The 13,008-nt window shown below is 54.2% G+C and overlaps 1 protein-coding gene across 1 annotated transcript in view; it reads right to left on the bottom strand.

Moving 5' to 3' along the window:
- Positions 1–13,008, bottom strand: part of LOC127568040 (nuclear receptor coactivator 1-like) — a 71,220-nt gene that overhangs the window by 5,182 nt on the left and 53,030 nt on the right. The window contains exons 10-13 of the mRNA XM_052011291.1: positions 12,625–12,855; positions 8,955–9,115; positions 5,237–5,369; positions 2,845–3,107 (exon numbers count right to left, since the gene is read on the bottom strand). Coding sequence (XP_051867251.1) covers positions 2,845–3,107; positions 5,237–5,369; positions 8,955–9,115; positions 12,625–12,855 — 788 coding nt within the window. The remainder of the gene's footprint in view (positions 1–2,844; positions 3,108–5,236; positions 5,370–8,954; positions 9,116–12,624; positions 12,856–13,008) is intronic.

Here is a 13,008-nt window from a genome sequence, read left to right on the forward strand (position 1 = left end):
CTGATAGGGTTCTTTGAGGAGGTGGCCAGGAAGATTGATGAGGGTAGTGCAGTGGATGTGGTCTACATGGATCTTAATAAGGCATTTGACAAGGCTCCACATGGTAGGTTTCTTCATAAGGTCAGAGGGCATGGGATGCAGGGAGGCTTGGCCATGTGGATTCAGAATTGGCTTGCCTGTAGAAAGCAGAGGGTTGTGGTGGAGGGAGTGCATTTGGATTGGAAGGCTGTGACTAGCGGTGTCCCACAAGGATCGGTTCTGGGACCTCTTTTCGTGATTTTTATTAATGACTTGAATAAGGGGGTAGAAGAGTGGGTTGGCAAGTCTGCAGACGACACAAAGGTTGGTGGTGTTGTGGTTGGTGGTGTTGTGGATAGTGTAGAAGATTGTCGAAGATTGCAGAGGGACATTGGTAGGATGCAGAGCTGGGCTGAGAAGTGGCAGATGGAGTTCAATCCGGAGGTGTGAGGTGGTACACTTTGGAAGGACCAACTCCAAGGCGGAGTACAAAGTTAAGGCAGGATTCTTGGTCGTGCGGAGGAACAGAGGGATCTGAGGGTCCATATCCACAGATCCCTGAAAGTTGCCTCACAGGTGGATAGGGTAGTTAAGAAAGCTTATGGGATGTTAACTTTCATAAGTCAAGGGATCGAGTTTAAGAGCCACGAGGTAATGATGCAGCTCTATAAAACTCTGGTTAGACAACATTTAAAGTACTATGTCCAGTTCTGGTCGCCTCATTATAGGAAGGATGTGGAAAGGGTGCAGAGGAGATTTACCAGGATGCTGCCCGGATTGGAGAGTATGGATTATGAGGAGAGACTAAGGGAGCTAGGGCTTTACTGATTGGGGAGGAGGAGGATGAGAGGAGACGTGATAGAGGTGTACAAAATATCAAGAGGAATAGATAGAGTAGACAGCCAGCGCCTCTTTCCCAGGGTACCAATGCTCAATACAAGAGTGCATGGCTTTAAAGTAATGGGGGAGAAGTTCAAGGGAGATATCAGAGGGAGGTTTTTCACCCAGAGAGTGGTTGGTGCATGGAATGCACTGCCTGGGGTGGTGGTGGAGGCAGGTACATTGGTCAAGTTCAAGAGATAGCTAGATAAGCATATGGAGGAATTTAAATAGAGGGATATGGGGGAGGAAGGGGTTAGATAGTCTTAAGCGAGGTTTAAAGGTCAGCACAACATGGTGGGCTGAAGGGCCTGTATTGTGTTGTACTGTTCTATGTTCTATAGCTATTTTAAAACTAGTAGAATTCTGGTCACTGTTCCCAAAGTGCCTGCCCACTTCAGTCACCTGCCCAGCCTCATTTCCCAGCAGGAGATCCAGTGTTGCTCCCTCTCTTGTAGGGCCCTCTACATACTGTGTGAGAAAACTTTGCTGGGCACATTGAACAAATTACGCCCCATCCAAGCCCTGAGCACTATGGGAGTCCCAGTCAATATGAGGGAAGTTAAAATCACCAACTACTGCAACCCTATTATTCCTCCATCTATTTATGATCTCCCGACATATTTGCTCCTCAAATTCTATAGGCCCTAGATTACAATCCCATCAAGGTGACCACCGCTGCTTATTTCTCAGTTCCACCCATGTAGCCTCACTGGACGATCCCCCAGGAATATCCTCTCCAAGCACTGCTGTGATGTTCTCCCTACACAAAAACGCAGCTCCCACCCCTCTCTTACCTCCATCTTTATCACTCGTTAGATTAGTTTATTTTAGATTTCTTTATTAATCACATGTACATCGAAACACACAGTGAAATGCATCTTTTTGCAGAGGGTGTTCTGGGGGCAGCCCACAAGTGTCGCCACGCTTCCGGCGTCAACATAGCATGCCCACAACTTCCTAACCCGTATGTCTTTGGAATGTGGGAGGAAACTGGAGCACCCGGAGGAAACCCACGCAGACACGGGGAGAACATTAGCCGAGAACATTGAGCTGCCAATCCTGCCCTGTTTGTTTTGGCTATAATATCATAATCCAATGTGCCAATCCATGTCCTGACCTCATCTGCCTTACTTGTCAATGCTTCTGACATTAAAATAAACGCACTTTAGTCCATCAGACCTTCCTTATTCCCGTCCTGCCCCACCCCTGTCCCGCCCCGCCCCTGGCCTGCCCCGCCCCTGCCCTGCCCCGCCCCTGGCCTGCCCCACCCCTGTCCTGCCCCACCCCTGCCTGCCCCACCCCTGTCCTGCCCCACCCCTGGCCTGCCCCACCCCTGGCCTGCCCCACCCCTGTCCTGCCCCACCCCTGCCTGCCCCACCCCTGTCCTGCCCCACCCCTGCCTGCCTTGCCTACTGAACATGCTCACATTAATTTGCCTCAACTTTCTCATCTGCCACACTACTGCTTTGGGTCCAAGACTCATTTAAACCCACCCGAGTAGCTCTAGCCAATCTCTGCCAGGTTATTGGTCCCCCTCCAGTTCAGATACTCTTCCCCTGACAGAGGTGGCTAAGACTAGAGGCGTAAGTTTAAGGTGAGGAGTGAGAGGTATAGAAGAGATCCACAGATGGATATTTTCACCCAGAGGGTGGTTTCAATCTGGAACGGCTGCCTGAGGGGGTGGTGGAGGGAGAGACTCTCACATTTAACATCTGCCCGAGCACTTGAATGGCCAAGGCAGAGGAGGCTAAGGACCAAGTGATGGTAAATGGGGTCAGTGTAGGTGGGTACCTATGGTCAACATGGACACGACAGACAGAAGGGCTGTAAGACTCGATCATGCTTAATACTTTAAATGCATTGCTGACACCCGTGAGGAGGGAGCGTCACTTGTTCTCCACTCCCTCAGCAGCCCAGCAAGGAGCTGAGGCCATGCAATCGTACCTGTAGCTGTTCCAGCTGATATCTCCTGCTGACGTAGGCGTTGAGGGCTTCGTGCAGTGCCTCCAGGAAGCGTGCCAGGTCCTGCTGCAGGAAGGTGTGCGCCATTTGCTCCACAGGGATAAAGGCGGGTACGTTGTGGCGGACAACCTTGCGAGGATGCTGGACCTGAATGTCCAGGAGATAGGAGTCCAGGTAGATGTTGTCATAGGCTGTGCTGATGCAGAAGGTGAATGTGCTGGGGTCCCTCGCCTCAGCACTGATCCCTACACAGGGACAACACAAGATCAACTATAATCAGCACATGCTTCTCTCCTCCCTCTGGGCGCACCACAGCTCAGAATGTGCTGGATAAGTAAGGCAGCCAGACCCCTGTTAAAGCTGCACCTGCTCTGTGGACGCCACACGCTGCTGCAATATTTGTGCACCGTAACAGCACAGACATGGTGGGCCGAAGGGCCTGTTCCTGTGCTGTACTGTTCTATGTCATATTAGAACATTAGTGGAGGTGATAAGAAGCGGGTACAATCACAACATTCAAGACACTTGGACAGATTCATGGACAGGAAAGGTGTGGAGGGACACGTGCATAACGCAGGCAAACGGGACTGGTGTCAATAGCATGGTCAGCATGCGTGAAATGGGCCGAGCGGCCTGCTTCTGTGTTCTATGAAGAGGATGTGGTAGGTCAGGTGAGTGTGGGAAGAGGGAAGTGTTTCTGTGGAAGTGGGGGGTGTCGGAGGGGGAGGGGCTGTCATGGGAGGTTCCGGAGGGGGAGTGTGGGTTCGGAGGGGGGTGTGGGTGGGGGCTGACAGGGAGGTTAGTGTGGGGAGAGGGTGTCGGAAGGTGGCAGAGGGGAGGGTGTCGTTGGGGGCTGACAGGGGTGGTTGGTGTCGGGAGGGGGGTGTCTGTGGGAGGTGCCGGAGGGCGTGGCAGGGAGTGAGATGGAGGGATATGTATGACAAGTACGTGACGGGCTCTGACCGGACATGGGGGAACAGGTGGGTGTCTCACTGCCTCACTGCTCTGCCCCACAAGGCTGCATCCTCAGTCCTCTACTCCCTATACACTCATGACTGTGTGGCCAGATTCTGCTCTAACTCCATCTACAAGTTTACAGATGATACCACCATTGTAGGCCTTATCTCAAACCATAGAACAATACAGCACAATACAGGCTCTTCGGCCCACCATGTTGTGCCGACCTTCAAACCACACCTAAGACTATCTAACCCCTTCCTCCCACATATCCCTCTATTTTAAATTCCTCCATATGCTTATCTATCAATCTCTTGAACTTGACCAACGTATCAGCCTCCACCACCACCCCAGGCAGCACATTCCATGCACCAACCACTCTCTGGGTGAAAAACCTCCCTCTGACATCTCCCTTGAACTTCCCACCCATTACGTTAAAGCCATGCCCTCTTGTATTGACCATTGGTGCCCTGGGAAAGAGGTGCTGGCTGTTGACTCTATCTATTCCTCTTAATATGATGAACAGCGATGAGTCGGAGTACAGGAAGGAGATAGAGAGCTTAGTGGAATGGTGTCATGACAACAACCTTTCCCTCAATGTCAACAAAAGAGCTGGTCATTGACCAGGAAAGGGGGCGGTGTACATGCACCTGTCTACATCAATGGTGCTGAGGTCAAGAGGGTTGACAGCTTCAAGTTCCTGGGAGTGAACATCACCAACAGCCTGTCCTGGTCAAATCACGTAGAAGCCACGGCCAAGAAAGCTCACCAGCGCCTCTACTTCCTCAGGAGGCTAAAGAAATTTGGTTTGTCCCCTTTGACTCTCACCAACTTTTACCGATGCACCATAGAAAGCATCCTATCTGGATGTATCACGGCTTGGTACGGCAACTGCTCTGCCCAGGACCCAAGAAGCTGCAGAGTTATGGACACAGCCCAGCGTATCACGGACACCAGCCTCCCCCCCTTGGACTCTGGCTTTACCTCTCCTTGTCTTGGTGAAGCAGCCAGCATAATCAAAGACCCCACCCACCCGGGACATTCTCTCTTCTCTCCTCTTCCATTGGGTAGAAGATACAGGAGCCTGAGGGCACGTACCACCAGACTTAAGGACAGCTTCTACCCCACTGTGATAAGACTATTGAACGGTTCCCTTATACAATGAGATGGACTCTGACCTCACGATCTACCTTGTTGTGACCTTGCACCTTATTGCACTGCACTTTCTCTGTAGCTGTGACACTTTACTCTGTACTGCTGTTGTTTTTACCTGTACTACATCAATGCACTCTGTACTAACTCAATGTAACTGCACTGTGTAATGAATTGACCTGTATGATCGGTTTGTAAGACAAGTTTTTCACTGTACCTCGGTACAAGTGACAATAATAAACCAACACCGATACCAAAAACCCACCTGTCAGGTGATAAGCCTGAAGAATACTGCGGGCACTGCCCAGCTTCTCCATTAGCACAGTGCTGGCGAGCTCCTCCTGGCACAGCTGTGGCACGGACTGCAACTGTGACAGAGCCAGGACGTCCAGGATGTTCTGTGGAGGAAGCGTGCTGGTGTTAGAGAGGAAACAGAGAGAGAAAGCACACCCAGCACTGCCCTGTGACACACCAACAATTAACAGGCGAGGCCAATTTCAATATCATTAGACGGGACCTGACAAACACGGGAGCTGCTACTGGCAGGTCGATCTTCCAATATGTGGGAGTCCTTTAAATATGGAAATAGTGAGAGTTCAGGGTCAATGTGTTCCTATAAAGTTGAAAGGCAAGTCCAGGGAACTCAACAGTTTAAGAAAGAAAAATATTTGGTGGGCATAAAGTACTGTAAAAAGGAAAGACCCTTCAGGAGTTTAGAGATTGGAGTGGGGTGCTTAAGAAAGGAAGTTGGAGTGCAAAGTGGAGCTACAAAATATCACTGGCAGATAAGATCAAGGAAAATCCCAAGACATTTTAAATGTATTTTAGAAGAAGGTGATCAGGGAAAGAGTGCGGCCCTTTAGGAACCAACAGGGACACAAGAGACTGCAGATGCTGGAATCTGCTGGAGGAACTCAGTGGGTCGAGCAGCATCTGTAGGAAGAAAGGAATTGTCAATGTCTCGGGTCAAACCCCTGCATCAACAAGGCAGTCAGTGTGTTGAGACAGAGGAGGTGGATAAGTCTTAAATGAATACTTCTCATAAGGTGCTGGGTCTCTTGAAGAACATTGTGGATAAGTCCCCAGGGTCTGATGGAATCCATCCCCAATCATTGAGAGGAAAGAGAGGAGATTGCTTTCGCCGAGACCTTTGTTTCCTCTTTAGCCACAAGAGGTCCCAGAAGACTGGAGAATAGCCAAACTTGTTTTTTTGTTTAAGAAGAGCAACAGGGACAAACCAGGAAATTATGGACCAGTGAGTCTTACATCAGTGGTAGGGAAACTGTTGGAGAAGATTCTTAGGGATAGGATCTACTTGCATCTGGAAAAGCATGGACTTAATAGGGACAGTCAGCATGTTTTAGTGTGGGGGATGTCAGGTCTTACAAACTTGATTGAGTTTTTTTGAGGAGGTGATGAAGATGATTGATGAAGGCAGGCAGTGGATGTTGTACATGGACTTCAGTGAAGCTTACAACATGGTACTATGTGATAGGCTGATCCAGAACATTAAGGCACATGGGACCCATGGTAACTTGTAGACTGGATTCAAAATTGGCTTGGTCATAGAAGACAGAAGGTAGTGGTGGAGGATGTTACTCTGACTGGAGGCCTGTGAATAGTGGTGTTCCACAGGCACTGCTGCTGGGTCCATTGTTGTCATCTGTTTGGATGAACATTGTTAGTGTGGTCCTAAGTTTGCAGAAGACACCAAAACTGGTGGTGCAGTGGACAAAGAAGGTTGTCTATGGTTACTACCAGATCTAGACGAACTGGGGAAGTGCGAAGGAGTGGCAGATGGAATCTAACTCAGCAAATGAGAGGTGTTGTATTTTGGGAAGTTAAACTGGGGCATGACCTACACAGTAAATGGCAGGGCCCTGGGGATTGTTACAGAACAGAGAGACTGAGGGGTGACACAGGTAGACAGGGTGGTGAAGGCAGCGTTCAGCATACTTGCCTTCATCGGTCAGGGCACCAAGTACAGGAGTTGGAATGTCATGTTGCAACTGTACAAGTCATTAGTGAGACCACACTTGGAGTATTGTGTGCAGTTCTGGTCACCCAGCTATAAGAATTAAGCTGGAAAGGATGCAGAACAGATTCACAAGGACTGGAGGGCTTGAGTTATAAGGAGAGACTGGATAGGCTAGGAATGTTTTCCCCGAAGCAGTCTTTTTCTTAGGATAGGGGAGTTTAAAACTAGAGGGCATAGATTTAGGGTGAGAGGGGAAAGATTTAAAAGGGACCCAAGGGGCAGCTTTATGACGCAGAGGGTGGTTGGTACATCCTACAACTGCCAGAGGAAGCTGTAGATGTAGGTGCAATTACAAAGACATTTGAATGATGTGGGTCACATTCAATTAGGACTAGTTGTACAGACATCTTGGTTGGCAATGGGCTTGGTTCCATGCTGTATAAATCTATGACTCTGATGGGCTGATCAGTAAGTTTACAGATGGCACAACAATTGGACAAGCCGTGGATAGTGAGGCAGGTTGTCAGAGGCTATGGCAGGATACAGATCAGTTAGAGATGCAGGCTGAGAAATGGCAGATGGAGTTTAATCCAGACAAGTGTGAGGTGTTGCACTCTGGGAGGTCAAATTTACGAGAAAAGTATACCGTAACTGGTAGGGTCCTTCGGAGCACTGACATACAGAGGGATCTTGGGGTGCAAGGTCCCTGAAAGTGCAACACAGGTAGGTAGGGTGGTAACGAGGGCTTGTGGCATACTTGCCTTCATCAGTCACGGCAGTGAGTATAAAATGTGGCAAGTCCTGTTGCAGCTGTATAAAACTTCCGTTGGGCCTCACTTGGAGTATCGTGTGCTGTCCTGGTCTTGGAGAGGGTGCAGAGGGGATTCACCAGACGCGTGGGGCAAGTTTTTTTTACGCGCAGAGTGGTGGGTGCCTGGAATGGGCTGCCAGGGGAGGCAGTAGAAGCAGTAGAAGCAGATACAATAGGAATGTTTAAGAGGCATTTAGACAGACACATGAACAGGCAGGGGGACAGTGGGATATGGATCATGTGCGGGCAGTTTAAATTGGCATCATGTTTGACACAGACACAGCAGACCGAAGGACATGTTCCTGTGCTGTACTGATCTGTTCTACATTCATCTGTATGGACTGTGAAGGAGAGTTCAGGGAGTGGGATGGTGGAATTGTTGAACATGAAGATGGAGAGGGCGCAGAGGGAGATTGATCGGAGCACTGCCTGGGGTAGAGTGTCAGTTGTGAGGAGAGACTGGAATAGGATGGGTATGATTTCCCTCTGGGGGGGGGGGGGGGGGGGAGGGGGGACCTGAAACAGGTGTACAAAATGATGAGGGGGAGAGGATAGATGGTGGTAAACTGTTCCCTATAGCAGAGACATCTATAACAAGTCATGGACCAAGTGCTGACCCAGACCCATCTTGTCCCATTTCCCAGCACTTGGTCCACAGCCTTGGTGATTCAAGTGTTCGTCTGGATACTGTCAGACTTGTGATCCACCACTCCCTCACCAGTGCGTTCCAGAGTTCAAACCCCAACCCCCCCACCCCCCCCGCCATGTGTATAAATTCTTCCTTGGTTCCCCTTGGAACCTCTTCCCACATACATTAAATCAACGTGTTCCACTGCCTACCCTAACTATGCCTCTCATCATTTTATAAACTTCCATCGGGTCTCCTTCAGCCTCCTATGTTCCAGTGAGAATAAACTCAGTCTCTCCTCATAACGGAAACGCTCCATCCCAGGCAACATCCTGGTGAATCCCCTCTGCACCCCCTGCAGTGCCATCATATCCTTCCGATAGTGTGGTGACCCGAACTGCACGCAATGCTCCAGCAGCAGCCTAACCATTGCTTTATAAAGTTCATTAAACCACTGTGACCTTGCCCAGGATACTTTTCTAAGTGATCTGTTATATTTTCTGTCTCCATTCCTTGTGTTTTGCAATGGGATGGGGTCCACCAGCCCTGCTGGGCACTGCCCTCACCCCAGCAGGCGTCGCAGTCACCCTGCTCCTCAGTAGGTCGCGCTGTGCTCGGAGTCTCTGCACGGTGGCCTGGAGCTGCTCCAGCTGCCCTTCCCTCTGCTGGGCCTCCTGCCACCTCACTGCCTGCTGCTCGGCAATCTGCTCCAGCTGCTCCAGGATCCCTGCAACAGGGAGTGCAGCTCAGTGCCTCCTCCATAGCCCACAGTACCCCACACACATGCCCCTCCCACTCACCCCCCCACACACCCCACCCAAATCCTACCACGTACATGGCCCCCCCAACATACACATAGAACAGTACAGTGCAGGAACAGGCCCTTCGGCCCTCAAAGTCTGTGCTGACCATGATGCCAACCTAGCTTATCTCTTCTATACATGACCCATATCCCTCATTCTCTGCATATCCATGTGTCTATCGAACATGAAAAAACACGACGATGCTGGAGGACCTCAGCAGGCCAGGCAGCATCCGTGGAGAAGAGCAGGCGGTCAACGTTTCGGGTCAGGACCCTTCCTCAGGACTGAAGATAGGAAAAGGGGAAGCCCATTATATAGGAGGGAAAAGCAGAGCAGTGATAGGTGGACAACAGAGGGGAGGTGGGGTGGGCACAGGGTGGTGATAGGTAGATGCAGGTGAGGGACAGTGATAGGCAGGTGCGGGGGAGGAGGGGAGAGCAGATCCACCCAGGGATGGGTCAAAGGTAAGGGGGCAGGTAGCATGGGGGGAGGGGAGAGGGAAAAGGAGAGAGAAAAGAAATAAAAATGGTGGAGAAAAAGAGGGAGAGAGGCTGTGAAAGGAGAGAACCTCTCAGACGCTAACTCACAGACACATCTTTCTACCTACCTCTGGACCATAACCCCACTGAGGGCCACCAGGACACCATCACTGATCTCATCACCTCGGGAGTTCCTCCCCCCACTGCTACCAACATGACAGTCCCACAATCTAGGACTGCCCGCTTCTATCTTCTCCCCAGAATCCACAAGGAGGACCGTCCTGGCAGACCCAGTGTCTCTGTGTGCCCTTGCCCCACGGAGCTCGCATCCTCATACCTGAACACTACCCTGTCCTCCCAGTCCAATCCCTTCCCACCTACATCCGTGACACATCACATGGTCTCCAACTCTTCCATAACTTTATGTTCTCTGGCACGCACAACCTCATCTTCACCAAGGACGTCCAGTCCCTATATACCTCCATTCCCCATCAGGATGGCCTCACCGCCCTCCGCTTCTTTCTCAACCAGAGACAGAACCAGACCCCTTCCACCAACACTCTCCTCCGCCTGGCTGAACTTGTCCTCAGTGGAAACAACATGTCTTTCAATTCCTCTCACTTTCTACAGACCAAGGGCGTAGCTATGGGCACTCGCATGGGCCCCAGCTATGCCTGCCTCTCCGTTGGCTACGTTGAACAGTTTGTGTTCCAAGCCTACTCTGGCCCCATTCCTCAACTCTTTCTCCGCTATATCGACAACTGCATTGGTGCCACCTCTTGCACCCGTGCAGAACTCGACAGTTTCATAAATTTCACTGTTAATTTCTCCAATTCACTTGGACTACCTCTCTCTCCTTCCTCAATCTTTCCATCTCCATCTCAGGTCATCCACTGACATCTTCTACAACCCACTGACACCCACAGCTACCTCGATTACAGCTCCTCCCACCCTGTCTCTTGCAAGGACACGATCCCTTTCTCTCAATTTCTCCGCCTCCACCACATCTGCTCCCATGATGAGGCTTTCAACTCCAGGACATCCGAGGTGTCCAACTTCTTTACTAACCAGGGCTTCCCCCCGACTGTGGTCAAGAGAGCTCTCACCCGTATCTCTGCCATTTCCTGCACATCCAGATTCCAGCATCTGCAGTCCTTTGTTTCTCTGTCTGTCTGACAGCCTCTTAAACCCCTCTATTGTATCTGCCTCCACCCCCACCCCTGGCAGCCCGTTCCAGGCACCCACTGCCCTCTGTGTAAAAAACCCACCATCCACACCCCCACTCCCCACCCCCCCACCATCCACCATCCACACCCCCACTCCCCACACCCACCATCCACACCCCCACTCCCCCACCCCCCACCATCCACACCCCCACTCCCCACCCCCCCACCATCCACACCCCCACTCCCCACACCCACCATCCACACCCCCACGCCCCACCCCCCCACCATCCACCATCCACACCCCCACTCCCCACACCCACCATCCACACCCCCACTCCCCCACCCCACCATCCACCATCCACACCCCCACTCCCCACCCCCCCACCATCCACACCCCCACTCCCCCATCCACCATCCACACCCCCACTCCCCCACCATCCACACCCCCACCCCCCCACCATCCACCATCCACACCCCCACTCCCCCACCCCCCCACCATCCACACCCCCACCCCCCCACCATCCACCATCCACACCCCCACTCCCCCACCATCCACACCCCCACTCCCCACCATCCACACCCCCACTCCCCACCCCCCCCACCATCCACACCCCACACCATCCACACCCCCCACTCCCCTCCCCCCACCATCCACCATCCACACCCCCACTCCCCACCCCCCCACCATCCACACCCCCACTCCCCTCCCGCCACACCCCCACGCCCCACCCCCCCACCATCCACACCCCCCACTCCCCTCCCCCCATCCACAACCCCCACTCCCCTCCCCCCCATCCACACCCCCACTCCCCACCCCCCCCATCCACACCCCCCACTCCCCTCCCCCCCACCATCCACACCCCCACTCCCCTCCCCCCCACCATCCACACCCCCACTCCCCACACCCACCATCCACACCCCCACTCCCCACCCCCCCACCATCCACACCCCCACTCCCCACACCCACCATCCACACCCCCACTCCCCCACCCCACCATCCACCATCCACACCCCCACTCCCCACCCCCCCACCATCCACACCCCCACTCCCCCATCCACCATCCACACCCCCACTCCCCACCATCCACACCCCCACCCCCCCACCCCCACCCCCCCACCATCCACACCCCCACCCCCCCACCCCCACTCCCCCACCCCCCCACCATCCACACCCCCACCCCCCCACCATCCACACCCCCACTCCCCCACCCCCCCACCATCCACCATCCACACCCCCACTCCCCACCATCCACACCCCCACTCCCCACCCCCCCCACCATCCACACCCCACACCATCCACACCCCCCACTCCCCTCCCCCCATCCACACCCCCACTCCCCACCCCCCCACCATCCACACCCCCACTCCCCTCCCGCCACACCCCCACGCCCCACCCCCCCACCATCCACACCCCCCACTCCCCTCCCCCCATCCACACCCCCCACTCCCCTCCCGCCACACCCCCACGCCCCACCCCCCCACCATCCACACCCCCCACTCCCCTCCCCCCATCCACACCCCCACTCCCCTCCCCCCCACCATCCACCATCCACTCCCCCATCCACCATCCACTCCCCCACTCTAACCCTAACCCACACAACACACCACGACCCCAAATCCAACCCCCCCCCCCCCGTTTCTTGTCCAACTCCCGGGTCCGGGTCCCACCGCCACCGCCACCGCCCCGTTCGGACCCCCCCCACTCCACTCCCCCCGACCCCACCAACACCCCCCCCGGGTCTCCCCCGGGTCTGTCCCATCCCCCCCCACTCCCCCCGCCGCCATTACTCAGATTTCCCGCCATCGCCGCCTCCGACCGCCGGCTCCGAGCGGCCGCCCCTTCCGGTGGGCGGGTCGGAGCCGGGAGCCGGGGGCCGGGGGCCGGAGCCGGGGGTCGGGATGGCGGCGGGCGGCGGCCTGGTGCAGTACGTGGTGCTCCGGGGGGACCTGCGGGCCCGCGGGTGGCCGCTCGGGGCCCTGGTGGCTCAGGCCTGTCACGGCAGCGTGGCCGCCATCCAGCTGTCCCGGGACCACCCCGACACTCAGGCCTACCTGCGGCACCTCGACAGCATGGGCACCGTGGTGCTGGAGGTGGGTGCGGGGGGGTCACACTGTACCCGGGGGGGGGGAGGGGGGAGGAGGGGGGAGGGGGGGAGGGGGGAGGAGGGGGGG

This window comes from Pristis pectinata, chromosome 3 (assembly GCF_009764475.1).
Source record: "Pristis pectinata isolate sPriPec2 chromosome 3, sPriPec2.1.pri, whole genome shotgun sequence".
NCBI classification, from domain to species: domain Eukaryota; kingdom Metazoa; phylum Chordata; class Chondrichthyes; order Rhinopristiformes; family Pristidae; genus Pristis; species Pristis pectinata.